This window comes from Manis pentadactyla, chromosome 5, assembly GCF_030020395.1.
Source record: "Manis pentadactyla isolate mManPen7 chromosome 5, mManPen7.hap1, whole genome shotgun sequence".
In the NCBI taxonomy this organism is placed as follows: Eukaryota; Metazoa; Chordata; class Mammalia; order Pholidota; family Manidae; genus Manis; species Manis pentadactyla.
The window spans coordinates 70,021,159-70,038,756 of NC_080023.1; the positions used below are offsets into that span (position 1 = coordinate 70,021,159).

The window sequence follows — 17,598 nt, forward strand, 5'->3', positions numbered from 1 at the left end:
ATAACCACTAGTCCCTTCTTAGAGTCTGTGAGTTTGCTGCTATTTTGTTCCTTCAGTTTTGCTTCGTTGTTATACTCCACAAATGAAGGAAATCATTTGGCACTTGTCTTTCTCTGCCTGGCTTATTTCACCGAGCATAATATCCTCCAGGTCCATCCATGTTGTTGCAAGTGGTAGAATTTGTTTCTTTCTTATGGCTGGATAGTATTCCATTGTGTATATGTACTACCTATTCTTTATCAATTTATCTACTGATGGACACTTAGGTTGCTTCCATATCTTGGCTATTGTAAATAGTGCTGCAATAAACATAGGGGTGCATATGTCTTTTTGAGTCTGAGAAGTTGTATTCTTTGGGTAAATTCCAAGGAGTGGGATTCCAAGGTCAAATGGTATTTCTATTTTTAGTTTTTTGAGGAACCTCCGTATTGCTTTCCACAATGGTTGAACCAGCTTACATTCCCACCAGCAGTGTAGGAGGGTTCCCCTTTCTCCACATCCTCTCCAGCATTTGTTGTTTCTATGCCAGCCATCCTTACTGGTGTGAGGTGATATCTCATTGTGGTTTTAATTTGCATTTCCCTGATGATTAGTGATGTGGAACATCTTTCCATGTGTGTGTTGGCCATCTGAATTTCTTCTTTGGAGAATCGTCCCTTCATATCCTCTGCCCATTTTTTAATCAGGTTATTTGCTTTTTGGGTGTTGAGGCATGTGAATTCTTTATATATTTAGGATGTTAACCCCTTGTCAGATATGGGCAAATATATTCTCCCATACTGTAGGATGCCTTTTTCTGTTGATGGTGTCCTTTGTGGTACAGAAACTTTTTAGTTTGATGTAGTCCCATGTGTTCATTTTTTATTTTGTTTCCCTTGCTCGAGGAGATGCATTCAGGAAGAAGTTGCTTGTGCTTATATTCAGGAGATTTTTGCCTATGTTGTCTTCTAAGAGTTTTATGGTTTCATGACTTACATTAAGGCCTTTGATCCATTTCAAGTTTACTTTTGTGTATGGGGTTAAACAATAATCCAGTTTCATTCTCTTGCATGTAGCTGTCCAGTTTTGCCAACCCCAGTTATTGAAGAGGCTGTCATTTCCCCATTGTATGTCCATGGCTCCTTTATCGTATATTAATTGACCATATATGGTTGGGTTTATATCAGGGTTCTCTAGTCTATTCCATTGGTCTATGGTTCTGTTCTTGTGCCAGTACCAAATTGTCTTGATTACTGTGGCTTTGTAGTAGAGCTTGAAGTTGGAGAGCATAATCCCCCCAGCTTTATTCTTCCTTCTCAGGATTGCTTTGGCTATTTGGGGTCTTTCGTGGTTCCATATTAATTTTAGAACAATTTGCTCTAGTTCATTGAAGAATGCTGTTGGTATTTTGATAGGAACTGCATTGAATCTATAGATTGCTTTAGGCAGGATGGCCATTTTGACAATATTTATTCTTCCTATCCATTATCCCGGAATGTGTTTCCATTTATTGGTATCTTCTTTAATTTCTCTCATGAGTGTCTTGTAGTTTTCAGAGTATAGGTATTTCACTTCCTTGGTTAGGCCTATTCCTAGGTATTTTATTCTTTTTGATGAAACTGTAAATGGAATTGTTTTCCTGATTTCTCTCTCTGCTAGTTCATTGATAGTGTATAGAAATACAACAGATTTCTGTGTATTAATTTTGTATCCCGCAACTTTACTGAATTCAGATATTAGATCTAGTAGTTTTGGAGTGGAGTCTTTAGGGTTTTTTATGTACAATATCATGTCATCTGCAAAGACGGACAGTTTAACTTCCTTCCTTGCAAATCTGGATGATGCCTTTTATTTCTTTGTGTTGTCTGATTGCCATGGCTAGGACCTCCAGTACTATGTTGAATTGTGCTTTTCAACGATTGGATCTCCGACCGGAATTCATTCCTGAGTTCTTGAATATTTTTCTATACCTCCGTGAGCATGTTACTGATTTTTATTTTGAAATCCCTTTCAGGAAAATTCATGAGGTCTATTTCTTTCTCAGGTGTTGCATTCATAATTTTACTTTGAACCAGTTTCTTTGGCATTTCATATTTGTATATGGTGCCCTCTAGTGCCTAGAAGCTCTACTCTCTGGAGCTACTCTGCCCCTGAAGCAATGTCGGGGGTCGCAGGGGAGCAGTATTTGTGCCTGGAGGGAGGAAAGAGCTGTTTTCTGCTTCCTGGCTGCTATGCCTGCTTCCATTGCCAGAACCAGTGGGCCAAGCACACAGGTATAAGCCTCTATACTTTGCGTTTGTAATTGTTGTAGAAGGGGCTTCCCTCTGGTTGGCCTTATGCCAGGGTAGGGTTTGCCAGTTTGCTAGCCGGGTGGGGCTTGCCGGGAGAAAGGTGCAGAGACTGCCTATCACGGAGGTGGTACTTCAAGCTGTGTAGCCAGCCAGGGAGCTAGAGCTCCTCAAGATTGAGAAAGTTCCCAAACTGCTGGGCAGAGTGCACCCAGACAATTTTGTCTACCTGTCCTTTCTCCTGAGCAGTAAGCTCTGTGCAAATTCTGCCTCTTTAGCAGCCCTCTTGCTGTTAGGAAGTCTCCCAGACTGCCTACCTTTCTTCTGTCCCAGAGCAGCTATGTATGGATCCCTGCTTTCCATAAGCAGCTGGAATCTCAGTCTCTCCAGGTATTCTGCCTCTGTCCAACCCCCTAATCACAAGAGTACTGTGAAAGCACCATGAAAATGTAGGTTTGTGCTCCCAGAGCAGATCTCCAGAGTTAGGTATTCAGCAGTCCCAGGCCTCCACTTCCTCCCTGCTCCGTTTCTCTTCCTCCTTCTGGTGGGCTTGGGTGGGGGAAGGGCTTGGGTCCCACCAGGCTGCAGCTTTGGTATGTTACCCTGTTCCACGAGGTTTACTCTTTTCAGCAGGTGTATGCAGTTTGGCGCAGCCCTCTTTCCTCTTGTTCTTTCAGGATTAGTTGTATTAATTATATTTTCATCTTATATGCAGTTTTAGGAGGATGCCTCTGTTTCACCTCTCACGCTCCCATCTTTAATCCTCTCTTGTCCATACATACATATATTTATGACATTTCTATTAAGGAAATGTGGATCAGTATACACATATACACACATACTGTTGGTACTTCATTGATATTACTTTTATGTGATTTAAAGTCTTATTTACACTCATATTCCCAACTATGCCATTTATATTTTGGTAAGTACACAGTGTTACCTAGCTTACATTTGCCTTATGTTATCATTACTCAAAAACGACTAATTCGATAGAGTTTTATGGGAAACTTCTAGGAAATTATAGCAACTATTTAAGATGGAACTCATACTCATGGTCCTTAAAAAAGAAGCTTTTTTCCTTCTACTTTCTAATTATAGTTATTTAATTATTACATTACAGCTTGGAATCTGAGTGATAGACTAAAGCATATTTTGATGTAAAGGCAGCTGTGAGCATAGAATATATACTGTAAGAGTGCCCCCCCCAACCTTCTTGAAAAAGCTTATAATGATTAAGTTTTAATTCATAGTCTATAATTTACTTTTAAATAGTGTGTTTGTTTTTTTCCCATTGTGAGAGTTATAAAAGTACATTAAAATTACTTTGGAAAATACATAATTAAAAAAAATCACCCCTAACCCTATTATCAACCACCAAAACCCAGTTAATTCCTCAATTTGATGTATTTCTTTTCATCCTTTTTTTCTTTTATATCTTACAAACCATAGCTGTAATCATAATGTGACTAGAATTTTGTGTTCTTCTATTTTTAAACTAAATATCATACTGAATGTTTTGTGTTGTCCACAGTCTTTACAACCATCAGCCCTAATACATTCATCTACTCAGTGGAAATGGCATGCATCAAAAGTTATTTGAACCACTGTGGTATTTTTAGACATTCAGGTTATGTTCTGTTTTTATTGTGCATAACACTATTCTGGACATATTAGAATGTAAAGCTTTTATTCACATGTAGGATTAGTTTCTTTGAATAGATTTCCAAAGTGGTACTTTTATTTGGATAGCCATAGGTACCATAGTTCAAACTCAGCATACCAAATCTGAACTTCGATTCCATCCTAGCAATTCGGCAGACATCTGTCCACTTTCCCAAGACTTCACTGGTTTTATTCCATGTTCCCCTCACTCCCTTAACTTCCCAGTTTCCACAGCCACCAATCCAGTCATTCTACATCCTCAAGGTCTCTTACCCTTTGTACTCCATCGCTCTGCCACAGTTCCAGCTGGGCGGTCATCCACAGTCATCTGGATCCTGCTGTCTTGTGTGCCTTCCTGTCTCTGCTCATGTTGCCACTCCAGTCAGTTCTTCCCACCCTGTCATCCCCAGACACTCATAGCTGACCATATCCTTCCGGGACCAGCACAGACTCCTTTGTGCTGTCTCCTGGGATTCTGTGACCTTGCTTGTCTCTCTACTTTTAACTCTACCTCTGTATTCCAGCAACGCTGAACTGTTTGTAATTCCCTTAACATGTCTCGTCTTCTCCCATGTGCATGAGTGTGTATTTCCCAGGTGTATATCCTCCACCTTTGCCCTACCTGTGGCCCAGTCCACCCCTGCCCAGGTTCTTCTGTCTGCCTGTGCTTACATCCATAACGGCTGTTTCCATGTGGTGGTGTAGTGGTGTGTATCCTTCCTGACGGACTCTGCCTCTCTGAGAACAGATGCCTGTGTTGTTTCTCTGACTCTTCTCTAGCAAAGTGGGCATTTACATGGTGGTAGCAGCTTTTAAGGCCCTTAGCACATTAACTGGACCAAGTAAGTCCTACCATCGTGCACTGGTACCCATGTCGACGTCGTAGAGCATCAGTTTCTCTGTGATTACCCAGCCCTGGAATTTTGATTTTCCAGTCTTTTATTTTCCCAGAATTTCCATATTAATATTACTTACAAGCTGTGATTGACAATCATACAAATATATATGTGTGTGCTATTAAAAGTACTTGTTTTCCTTACTTTCAGTAAAATACCATATATATTGTTACTGGTTGTTCTTGGGCCAAAGTGTTCATCCAGCAAACAGAAATTGCATCAGTGCGTCTGTTATTTTAAAAGCCCTCATTTCCATAAATAGCATTGCTTTGCCTTTTTATCTTAACACCAGCATTGTCTCCATTCTGTGATTAGTTGTGTTTAAAAAATGGTATTATATACATAGGTTATTTGAAGGACAATATTTACATTTCTTGTTTTTATATTATAACACATTTATGGCTTTTTCTTAAAGAACTATTTATAGTAGTTTGGCATAATATTTTCTTATTATGGGGCTGAGGGCACACTGTTACATTTTTAAAGTATATGATTGGACATGTAATAGGATTAGTGGGGAAAAATAGCTTAAGACTATCCTGAGCAGTAGGTTTGGGAAAGCTAAGTTGTGGAGCATTAAAAAGAAATTCCAAAGGGTATCCTTGGGCAGAGTTTAGTAAGCTTTTTCTTTAAAGGACAAGATAGTAATATTTTAGGCTTTAAGGAGCCACATAAGTCTCTTGTCACATAATCTTTGATTTTTTTTTAACTCTTTAAAAATATAAAAATCCATTGTTGGCTCCAGAGCTGTACAAAAACCAGTCCTTGGGTATACTTTCTAGAGGCTAAAAAAGTTAGTCTGCTATATTTACAACGATTTAAATCTCTTAGTTCATGGTAATAAGTGTTCAACTTGCCATTTGCTCTTTGAGTCTTGGAATTGACTTCAGCTAAGCACTGATAGATTCTCAAGAATTACCTTTGCCCAGATTGGTGGGTGCAACGTTTCAGAGGACTACTACATAGACCATCAGAAAAGGATTTATCAACATAAACCCATTTACTAGGCATGTTTATATGACACTTTGCAAATAGAACTGCATAGATGCAATTGAACAGCCTAAGTGGCTGCAAATGTGGAAGACTTTGTGACTTGCCAAGGCAGTGTCACTCGGGTTGATAGGGATGGATGTGGCTGGCAGTGTGAAAGTTGACACAAGTGGAGGAATGACCAGACCCAAAGCCCTGGGTGACTGGGCAAAGAGGTTTGATTCATTTGTCCTGACAGTATCTTTATTCTTGGCAAGTACACCAGAATGTATGGTTAAAAAATATATACAAGCAAGCTTTCACATGTGATCATTCTCGTAGGGTAACTCAAGAAACAAAATAGAAAGATTGTCCATCTGGAGATGGTCAACCTCAAGAAATGAAGTAGTAATGAAGGATAAAGCCTAGTAAACTGTAACAAACCAGACTATATTTTTCAAAATTTAAACTACAATGCCATCTCCTACCCCAGGAAAGATCTCTGAAAATCTTTTTGAATAAAACATTGGTTTTGCTTATCCCCTTGGGACATCACTTAATTTGAGAGACATTGAATATTGAATATCTGCCCCTAACTTTTAAAATAATTAAAAATGGGCAGGCTAAAGATTCTTACAATATATATGACAACAAGCTACTTATTCAGTGACTAAGCACAAATGCATTGTTAACATTTTCTTTTGGTTTCAGGTTCTAGGCATTCAAGTGAAATGCTTCCATGAAATTATCACTATAGGATATAGGGTCTATCGTTCTTATGACCTACCATGGTTTAGAACACTAAGCTGGTAAGTAACTTAAAACTGTTTGAACTGTGAAAATGTGACTCTTTTCTAAAGTTTGCAAAGGAAGCATCCTGTTGGTATCCATACTGTTGAGTTTATAGATTGATTTTGGAGAAAGATAAATAAAAATTGATTGATTTTGCAACTGAATTTTAAAAAGAAGAAAATCACCTTTAACTCTCCCATTTCAACACAATTATTTTCAAAGCTCATGTTTTACTCATTGTAGAGCTATCTGGTTTATACTGAATATATACGCCATTCTTGTATGCTTTAAAAAAAACCCTCAACATTATATTGGACACATTTTTGTATCCTCTGTAATTGTAATTTTAGCTAAATGTTATGTTTTATAAAATGTTACAGAGATGTGTAATCTTTTGCCTTATTTGTCCTCAGTTGACATGAGACCACACACACAATTAGATTATCTCCACAAAGACTGAAAGATGAGATAAAAGTTGTGGTTTGTTGTGTTGTTGTGATCCAGTGGTTTATATATTTAGGAGGGGAAAGCCCAAGTTGAATGTCTGGCTCCATCACACGCACCCTTCTCCACCCCTGCAAGCTGGCCCACCCTCTCCTGTAGCCACCATGTGGGTTGGGGGGCAGAGCAATGGGAAGAGGGATGGCCCCCACTTTCACTGCTCCTGGTTTAATCTCTTCTCTGGGCCCTGAGCCCCCATGACATGCAACATGGAGAGTAGTCAGAGGGAAAAGGAAGAGGGGGTAAGTGTGGAAGGCAGCTTGTGAAAGGGGAGGAAGTGTATAAGGTACCCTTGTAAACAGCACCAGCACTTACCAGCCCATGAAATATGGTATATGTACAAATGCATGTAAAATTAGTAAAAAAGAAAATCACCAGATGATGTTAATATTAAGGTTTTGTACCTTTTTTAAGCTTGTTCAGGCATAATTCTTAGTTATCAAGACTTTGACCAGGAAACAGAGTAGTGTGATAGTTCGTCATTAACCTAACTGCTGTGCCTTTGAATATAGTTGTTTGATTAGTATCAGCCAGAGGAGCCATTGTCCCATTAAAACAAGTGTATCACCATAGGGATTTAGAATAGTCAAAAAATAGTTTCTTGATTTTGGTAATAGCTGATTTGCTTTCTAGCACCTTTCTTCACATGTGGCGAAGTATACAGGGAATGTTAGGTAGATGAAGTAGTTGGAGAATAATTAAATACTAAACTATGTAGGATTGATTCTAAGTGTAGAAAAAAAAGGTCAGGATGGGCTCCAGTGATTACAGAAGGCTTCATGGAGAGGATAAGAAAGAAACTGTCATTTGGAATAGAGACAAACATTGGATAGAGAAGAGTATTCTGGGTTGGAAAAGAAGCACCCATCAGGTCTGGATGTGGGCCTGAGGAGACAAAGCCACAGATGGCAAGACCTTCCTGGTCTCCTGAGCAGAAGGCATCTATTAGGGAATAGTGGGCAAAACGTTGGGTTGGTGGCTAGAGTAGGCCCTGGTAGCCTTGCAGAGGAGTCAAAGACAGTTTCCATTGTAGGAGACTAGAAAATGGTAATGCAGCTGATAAAAGTGGGAATATGGTAGTTGCTCTTTATTTGGGAATAGTGGGTCCACTATTCCATCCATGAGGACCAGAGGGAAACCACCCCTTCCCTCTGCTTCTGCTCTCCTAGCTACTTGGGACTTTGCCCTTCAAAGGAGGAGGCATGGAGAACTCTAAGGCAGTGTTTCTCAGTCTTTTTTCCTGGCTCATGAAAGCTCCCATCGGCAAAATCTTGTGTGTTCAACCTCTCCCTCGGGGACAGGATATACCAGAACTGGGGTAGGGGGGACAGGTAATTTATATAGTTTTAAGTAATTTCTTGTAGAGATTTGTACCTGCTAGTAGCTACCAGGCCCCCCTGCTACCCTTGAAGAATCACTGCTCAACTGGAGTCCATCTGGAGCATTGAGGAGAGGGCGAAAGATGCCAATACATGCTGGGCACTGGGGAGGGAGTTTTTAGAGGCTGAATTACTTTTCTTTTCCCTGTTGATCTTACTTAGGGCTGGTGGGAATTTGGTTTATATGCTTGATACCGTGTGTGTGTGGGGAGGAGATATTTTTCTGCATTGTTTCTTGATTATCTGTCTCTGGCGTTAGATTTTGAGCTAAATAGAGGTGTGAGCTATGTTCAGTAAGGTTTTGTTGACTGATAAATTTGATAAAATTTGAAACAGGAAAAAGGCATTTTGGTGGAATATGTCCTGAACTGGTCTTCTGAATTTAGTTTCGATTTTTATATCATCATCAAATTGTGGAGAATGGTTTTGTTGAGTTATATTTAAGTTGTTCAAATATAGAAAAGCTAATTGTTTTGCAATTATAGGTACTTTCTACTATGTGTAAACTACTTTTTCTATGGAGAGACTGTAGCTGATTATTTTGCAACATTTGTTCAAAGAGAAGAGCAACTTCAATTCCTGATTCGCTACCATAGATTTATATCATTTGCCCTCTATCTGGCAGGTAAGTTAAGGAAGATATTCTGTATAGGTATGTAGTAATATATTTTATGTATTTATTTTTATGTTATTTAAATTCATCCTTAAGAATGTCCTTTGTTACATTTTAATCCAGCTTCTTTTTAATTGTCCCACGTATAAAGCTATTTTTTTCATTATAGTCCTAAAAAGCAATTACTCCCTAGTAGTGGTTAAAAAAAAGGTGCTTGCTTAATAGTCACTCAATATATTTGAAAATTTCTTTGCAAATTATAGTAAAGAAACTTTAAATATATAGATTATTAACCAAGTATAATTTATAAGGAAACTTCCGCATACATATTGTTTTATTTGTCCCTAGTACGTAGAGTTTTCAAATAGAACTAATCAGGGTACTTGGTTTCCCTGACATGGGCTATTATATATTCATAATATTTATATGTACATATAAAATATACACATATTATTTATAGTGTGCTATGTCACATGTTTTATTATTTTAGATTAAGAGTCAGATACTTAGAATAAAGTTAGAATTAACACATTTCTCTTCCATAAAATTTTACCAATCAAAAAAATTTTAAGAAACTTATTTAGATATGTAATTTTCAGTTAATTTTTTTTTTTTTGTCAATATGAATCCTGGCTGTACTACTTACTAGCTGAATAAACACTGAGAAATTTAATGAATTTATCTGTGCCTCAGTTTCTTTGTAAAGCACCTAAAGAGTACTCAGATATTATTGTTTGTTATTTAGATATTTGTTACTCTTGTTTTCACTTTTAAAAGAGGAAATGAAGTTTTTTTCTGAGTTTTCAGTTTAGCTTTTAACAGTTATTGTTTTAGCTCTTTGGAGTTCCTCAATAAATTCTTCTCCCATTAGTATAATTTGGAAACAATACAATATAGGTGAATCTATTTCTCATTAAACTAAAAAATATACAGAGTGTATGGAGGAGTATGTCGGTCCTTAAAAAATGTGATTTTATTCAGTAATTAAGAGATGTTCTTCTTGGTCCTTCTCTAATTAAGGCCTCTTCAAATCCTGGTCTCTTTTGTTTCTGATTCTAGAAAGCTAGAGAGTGACACAATTTGGAATGGTAATAGTAATTTTCAGAGAATCACTTTAGGGGCAGGGGGTGTACATTTTCTAGAGTTTTCTTCTTTACAGTCAAGTTTTTGTTCAGTACAGATTTTTTTTTTTCAGTAAGCATAGAAGATTGTTTTATTTATTAACCTAAAAATTAGTTAACTGTTTAAAGTAAAAAATAGTAAAATGGAGAACCCATGGGCTTCCCTGTATGTATCAGTACAGATTTTTGAGTATTCATTTTATTAAAATTATTGCTGATATAGCTAAAGAAAGTGTGTTCTTGGAAGTAGATGTTGAAAAGTGTTTCTGTTCTTCCAAGAGCAAAAGAAGTTACTCATTTTATGGTAGTCATTTCATTTTAAATTCTGATCAATTTAGAAGGATCGTCATTATAGACAGATTAATGATGACTGATAACAGCTAAAATTTTGCAGTGAAATTATGTCAAAGTACATTTGTGACATTTTTTTCTTGGTAGAAACTTTGAGTAGTTTCTTTGACTTATCAAACCAAGACATTTGATTTATTTGGTTAAATGTAAGGTAGATTCTGGGATGGATTCTTTACTAATACAGTATCTTCTCAGTTTATATTTAGACTGGCAAGACTTTTCTGGCATTTTGAGTTTAAAAATAATGTTAGCAAGAAAAGTATTTAGAGTGGTTTCTGCTATTGAACCAAACAATTTTATTTTTCACTTCTTATACTTAATAACAAAGTATGCTTCATTAAAACATTAATAATTTATTTCATTAATATATGTCCATTAGTTATAAAATCAGATCATTTCAAAAAACTTACAAACAACTCTGCACCCCACCACTTATAGATTTTTCTATTTTTCTAAGTAATATGCCTATTTCTTCATTTATTTTAGGCATTATCTTTTGCCTTCCTGTTAAAACCTCTCTCTTCTCTACACTCATTTTTTTATCATCATTGTTTGCATTACTAAACAGGTTCCTAAAATATCACCTCCTGTAGAACAAACTATCTGTGAGCACATTTCCATTCTTTTACAACTTTTTGTTTCTCCTGAACATAATAACTGCTTTACCTTCTCTTTTCCACATCTGTGAATTTTTGTGTAGGAATTTTTAATTTTTCCTTTGTGTCTGTGCCATGTCTTTTGGTAGTGCTTTCAAATGTTCACACACATTAGTGTACTAATTCCCTTTTTTCCTGGAGACCTCTGCCATAGAGAACTCTGAGGTCTTGTTTCTGGACCGGCTCCTTGCATAGCTATCTTCCTGATTTGGCTTCTGCATTTCTTCCATCCTTTGTCTTCCAGTTTCTGGGTTAACACCCTCATTTTGCTGAAGCCTGGCCTCCAACAGTTCCTATGAAATGTGCTTAGAAGGTAAATGTTTTGTGTTCATACATTTCTAAAGCTATCTTTATTCTGTCCTCACAGTTGACTGCTTTGTTTGGGATCCCACTTACTTTAGTAGAGTTTTACTTAACACTCTCATTTACAAACCCAGGCCCTTGCCTTTTACTGAACCTTTTCTGTTCAGTTTTCTCTAGAAAATACTACTAGTTGTCTCCAATTTCTCAGGTCTGCTAAAAGTTATTCAGTTTGTTCCCTAGCTTCCAAATCTCGCAGCCACATCTCTTCTTTTTGCCTTGACATTTCTGCAGGTCTCTGCTCTGTGGGTTTCCACCTTAGTTTCTTTTAATGTTATTTTAGTGGGCTACCAGGGTGGAATAGAAGTAAAGTCATGTGATCAAGCTGCCATTTTAAGACAGAAATTCTTAACTAGTTTTTTATTCTTCTCTTGGTTTAAAATAGTTTATTTTCTGTCATGCTCCTGTGGATTGGCTGGGCTTCACTAGGCAGTCCTAACAGGGCCTCTCTCATGGTTGCCGCCAGTTGGAGGCAGTGCTGGTCATTTAAGTCTTGAGTGGTCAGGGCGTCTGAGGTGGCTCACTCTCCTGGCCGCCGTCAGTGCTGACTGTGGACTTGAACACCTCCATACGCCCATCCGTGGGACCTGGATGTCTCGGTACTGTGGCTGTGCTCTGAATAGGGAGTTTGCCAAAAGTCAAGTGTTTCAAGAATCCTTAACTAGGTTTTTTTTTTTTTTAACTAGTTTTAAAAATGAAAACATATCACATGTCCATAGTAAAATTCAGACTGAAAAAGTAGTATTTGGTGAACTCTCCCTCCGGTCTCAGGGCTGCCTTACTGTCTATCTCCAGGGGCTCAGTACTGCTATTGCAGACATTTTTTGAGTATTAAAGCTCAAATGTTTATATCCTCCCATCCCCAATTCCCCATCTTTTTTGCAAATGAAAGCAGACTGTTCCGTGCCTGTTTTTTCCACTTATTAATTACTTATGGATAATTTTATATCAGCACATCTAAATCTATCTAGTCTTTTCCATAACTGCAGTTACGTATATAATGATGTGCATACAACAATATCTGATGGCTACAGTGTCAGAAAATAAGGTGACTACTATTTCTTTGGCTTACTTTTTTTTCCTTTGTAGTTTTCTATTACTTAGAGTTGAGAATAAGTTCTTCACTGGGTAGATAAAGACAATAATTAATATAATTTATTTCCTTTATGGTTTCTTTTTATACATTTTATACATGATAGCCTCCCAGCCAAGCCTTTTTAGTAATTGTTTACTTTATATGCTAAACTTTCTGACTACTTTTATAAAATAAGAATCAATATTTCTTCTTTCTTCCAACTGATTTCTGTCATAGAATAGCTTACCACCACTTACTGTTCTATGCTGTTGGAATCACAGAAGTTCATTGAAAGTTATCAGTGTCATTATTTCAGTAAACATTTGAGTGCTTTCCAAATGTTAGGTACTGTGAATGATATTGAGGATACAAAGGGAGCTGAGGCTGACAGCACGCTTTTGAGTCTTGAAAGTACTGAGACATGAGTTGCCTTGCACATTGCTGAACCACGAACAAGGGTGTCTCAGAGCATGAGGAGAGGGAAGGAAGGCCCTGCTGTAGTAGTGGGTGGGAAGAGCTTTAAGAAGAGATGACAAGTGTTATGAAAAGTAAAGAGCAAACAGACATTTGCCAGGGGTATAGTGGGAAAGAGCAGGGCATTCTAGGCAGTGGGAACAGCTATGTAGGCTTGGAAATGAGAGAGGGTTGCATATCCTGGGGCCAGTGGTAGGCATTAAAGGTTGGAAATATAGGCAGGAGTCGCATCGTGAGAAGCTTTGCATACCGTGGGAAGGGTTGGACTGTCCCTGGGAAACCATTGGAGGATTTTAAGCTAAAAGATAATATAACCAGATTTGTAATTAAATGAAGGATGAGTTGGGAGATTTTAATAGGGTGACCAGAGAGGAAACTGCTACTGTAATTTATACTAAATACAATGAAGGCCTGAACTATTTAGGTTGGTATTTAGTACTAAGAGGGCTATAGATTAAAAAATAAAAATACTGTGGGCTGATCTTAGGAACCAACTGCTATTTATGACTATAAATGATTGCTATGTCTATAAAATATGTCTATAAATAATTGCTTTTGTATACCAAATTGATTGGTTTAAGAGGTATTTTTTGTTGAGATAATTTTATATTTACATGCAGTTGTAAGAAATAACTGAGACATCCCTTATACACTTTGCCATTTCCACCACTGGTAATATTTTGCAAAAATACTGTATAAACCCTTAAATAGAATTCGTGCCACATATCGAATTTACCGAGTATCATAATTCTTCCAAGTGGTAAAGACACCTCAAGACAAATGCTGGGCATAGAAGCCACAGGGCATAAATATGCAAAGAAGTAAAAAGCTAACCTTTTCAAACAATAAGGCTTCTCTCTCACTTACCAACTTAACATTTCCCTGTATGGCCCCGGAAGATGACTGGTTAGCCAGAGACGGGTAAGATTCCTCAAGGGAGGAACAACCTAAGACAGGCACAGTCGCAGGGGGGCCATCAGGTGAGAAAATGGGTATCAACAGAGGTGAGGCTTAGAACCTCCCCCCTCCTGTTCTGAGAGAAATCTTCTGCATACGTGGATGTTTTATTGCCCGTGTCTAGCTTGGATTAACACATAGTCTACAGGCACACACCTGATCATCTACATTTGCTCTCTTACAACACTAAACTATGTTTTCTACCTTTATCTTTATCTACCTACCACTTCAGCATTTTATTAAAAATAATAATAATAAAGAGAGAAATGTGGTATCCACATATAAATCAAGTATAAAAATCAAATGAGTATTCATATTTGAACTGACTGTTTATAGTTCATAATGCATGAGCAAAACCGAAGGTTTCTGTGATGGCTGCCCTTGTACTGTTCACCATGTAACTTATTCATTATGTAAGAATGTGTTGTCCATGTAAGAACTTGTTTGTTATGCCTCAGAAGATTGGAGACTGACGAAAATTAGGCTTGGGGTGGATTAATGATTGTGCATTGAGCATTGACCCCCCCATACAGAATTTTATTGTTGTTAACAACCATTTGATCAATAAATATGAGAGATGCCCTCACACACACACAAAATATATATACACACTTCCAACTGTAAAATAAATAAGTAACCAGGATGTAATGTATAGCATAAGGAATATAGTCAAAATATTGTAACAACTTGGTATGGTGGTAGCTGGTTCCTAGAATTATCATGTATATAAATGTTGAATCACTGTGTTGTACACCTGAAACTAATGTAATACTGTGTGTCAACTACTCTTCAATAAAAAATAATTATCTAAAAAAAAAATACTGTATAATATCATACCAGGATATTGACATTATTACAGTCCTCCAAACATACTTTTAAAATGCAGCCTTGTAATAAACAAGGGACTGGGTTAAATGATGAAACTTCCAATATAAATCATATATCATATTTTATAGGTATTATCATTTTACATGTGAACTAAATATGGTCCTGTTAGACTATAAGCGCCCATTTTGTGTGTCTGTTTTTTAAATTCCGAACCGAGTGCATAGCTCAGGGTCTGGCATGTAGATTTCCAATACACATATACTGGATGAGTAACACAAGGTTGAAAACATGCACATCCTCACAGAGTGCTTCTTAGAGATATTTTCTCAGCATCAGTGTTTGGTTGCTGAATCTTGAGATCTTACCAGTGATTCTTGAAGTGGTTAACAACATTCATAAACTTAGTTCAGCAAATGGAGTCAGACTTTAAAACAGTAAAGGCATAGGAAGCATGCTGTGTTGAGATATTTGTACTTTTCTCTTGAATTATGCTGTGAATATCTTTGGAATTCTTTTTGTTAAATAATATTCTAAGGTTCCTGTCAAAATTTTAGCTCTGCAGTGGTCAAATGACCTTGGAAAGTATCGGTTTTACTTTGTAGATTTAAAAAACAGACAGCCCAAACTCTGACATTGCATTTTATTAAAATAAAATACAGGAATCTCCAGGTCTGACTCCCTGCACCAAGGCCCATATTAAATGACTTGCTTAATATCATACAAAATAACTCACTGACTAGGACCCAGGAGTCATTATGACATTTAGATATTTTTGTTGTAAAATTAAGTTGACCGATAACAGGGCAAATGTTCGACCCTTAATGTCATTACCTTAACATCTCTTTAGCCAACCAGGGATATGCATATTGTATTTTGTATTATTTTTTGCTTTTATTTCTGCATGGCTAATTATTTTGACTCTTTAAAAACCCTTAAGAAGGTGGTGTGATTTAAATACATTACTTTGAATTCAAGAAAATAAATAGACATATAAAATTAAATTATAACTAAAATTAATGCATAATTAAGAATTTTTCCTGAACATCTTGAATGTCTTTTATCTCAAAGGATGTTGATGAAATCTTTAGAAGGGTATCACCAATAACCGTTCACAAAGATCTGTATCTCCAAAACAACTTACAATTTTTGAATCATGAAAGATATATTCTTTGATTATATATATTCTATATAAAGAATCTAGTAGAATCTGTACACATGCTGGTGTTGGTCTACACTTTAAACATACCATGTGGATTAATAGAAAATACTTCCTTACCCTGATAAATTGGTTGGTTGGTTTGATTATGTCTACAATGCATATTCTTTTGAAACTTTTTAAACAACTCAGCTGTACTCTAGGGTCTGAATATGGGCACACATAATGCAGTGTGCTTCTGAATTTATTTAACATGGTGTTTGAAACATTTTGGGGTTTTGATTAGTTAGGTAAGTGTAATGAAGAATATGAAAGAGTGAAGGATGAGTCACTAAGTACCGGTATTCCTGGGTCCATATTAATGTCTGGTTTTTTACTTCAGGACTACATGTGTTTACTGAACTGGTTAATCACCAATAGTAAATTTTAAAAACAATTTTATTATTTTTGTTATATCGTCTGTCTCTTCAACTTGATTATGAGCTTCTTGAATGGGAATACCTGTCTTATTGTATCTTGTTTCTAGTGCATCTTAAGTGCTCAATAAATATTTTTTGATTGTCCATTTTTCTGAAATTCCCTCTCCCCCATCTTTTGGATTTTTCAATGTATTATTTTCCCTTTTACTTCTCCTATACCTTTAGAAATCTCATTCTTTTTTGTTCCTTTTGAACAAAAGTCCACTCTTTAGTTTGTTGGGTAAGTGGATCTCCCTAACTACCTGGGGACCCCTTGATACTGAAGAACAGGATGTACGTCTTTGTATGGTCAGCACCAGGCAGAGTGCTGTGAACATAAATGGCGACCAATAGTATAACTAAACATAAGTATATGAATGCTGTAACAACTCCTTCAACCTTTTTTTGATAGTAAATTATTTTTTATTGAAGTATAGTTGATATACAATCTTATATTAGTTTCAAGCATATGACACAGTGGTTCAACAGTGACCCATATTATGAAATCCTCACCCCTACTAGTGTGGTTACTATCTGTCAACATAGAAAGATATCACAGAATTATTGGCTATATTCTCCATGCTGTACTAACCATCCCCGTGACCAACTTATATTATGATTGGGAATTTTTATGACGTTTTATCCCCATCACCCTCCCCAACCACCCACCCTAACCTCTCCCCCATAGTAACCACCAGTCATTTCTCAGTGTCTATGAGTCTACTACTGTTTTGTTCATTTTGTTTGGTTTTTAGATTCCACAAATAACTGAAATCATATGGTATTTGTCATTCTATGCCTGGCTTATTTCACTTTGCGTGATACCCTCTAGGTCCGTGTATATTGTCCAAATGGCAGGATTTCCTTTTTTTATATGGCCAAATAACATTTCATTGTGTATATATACCACATTTTCTTTATCTATTCATTTATTGATGGATACTTTGGTTGCTTCCATAGCTTGGCTATTGTAAATAATGCAGCAGTAAAAACAGGGGTGTATATATCTTTTCTAATCAGGGATTTTGTTTTCTTTGGGTAAATTCCTAAAAGTGGAATTACTAGGTTGAATGGTATTTC

At 36.7% G+C, this 17,598-nt stretch overlaps 1 protein-coding gene across 2 annotated transcripts in view; it reads left to right on the forward strand.

Annotated features, from left to right (window-relative positions):
* Nucleotides 1-17,598, forward strand: part of CDS1 (CDP-diacylglycerol synthase 1) — a 69,050-nt gene that overhangs the window by 22,896 nt on the left and 28,556 nt on the right. For both annotated transcript variants that reach the window (XM_057502411.1, XM_036906351.2), the window contains exons 4-5: nt 6,509-6,606; nt 8,955-9,094. In XM_057502411.1, the coding sequence (XP_057358394.1) occupies nt 6,509-6,606; nt 8,955-9,094 (238 nt within the window). The remainder of the gene's footprint in view (nt 1-6,508; nt 6,607-8,954; nt 9,095-17,598) is intronic.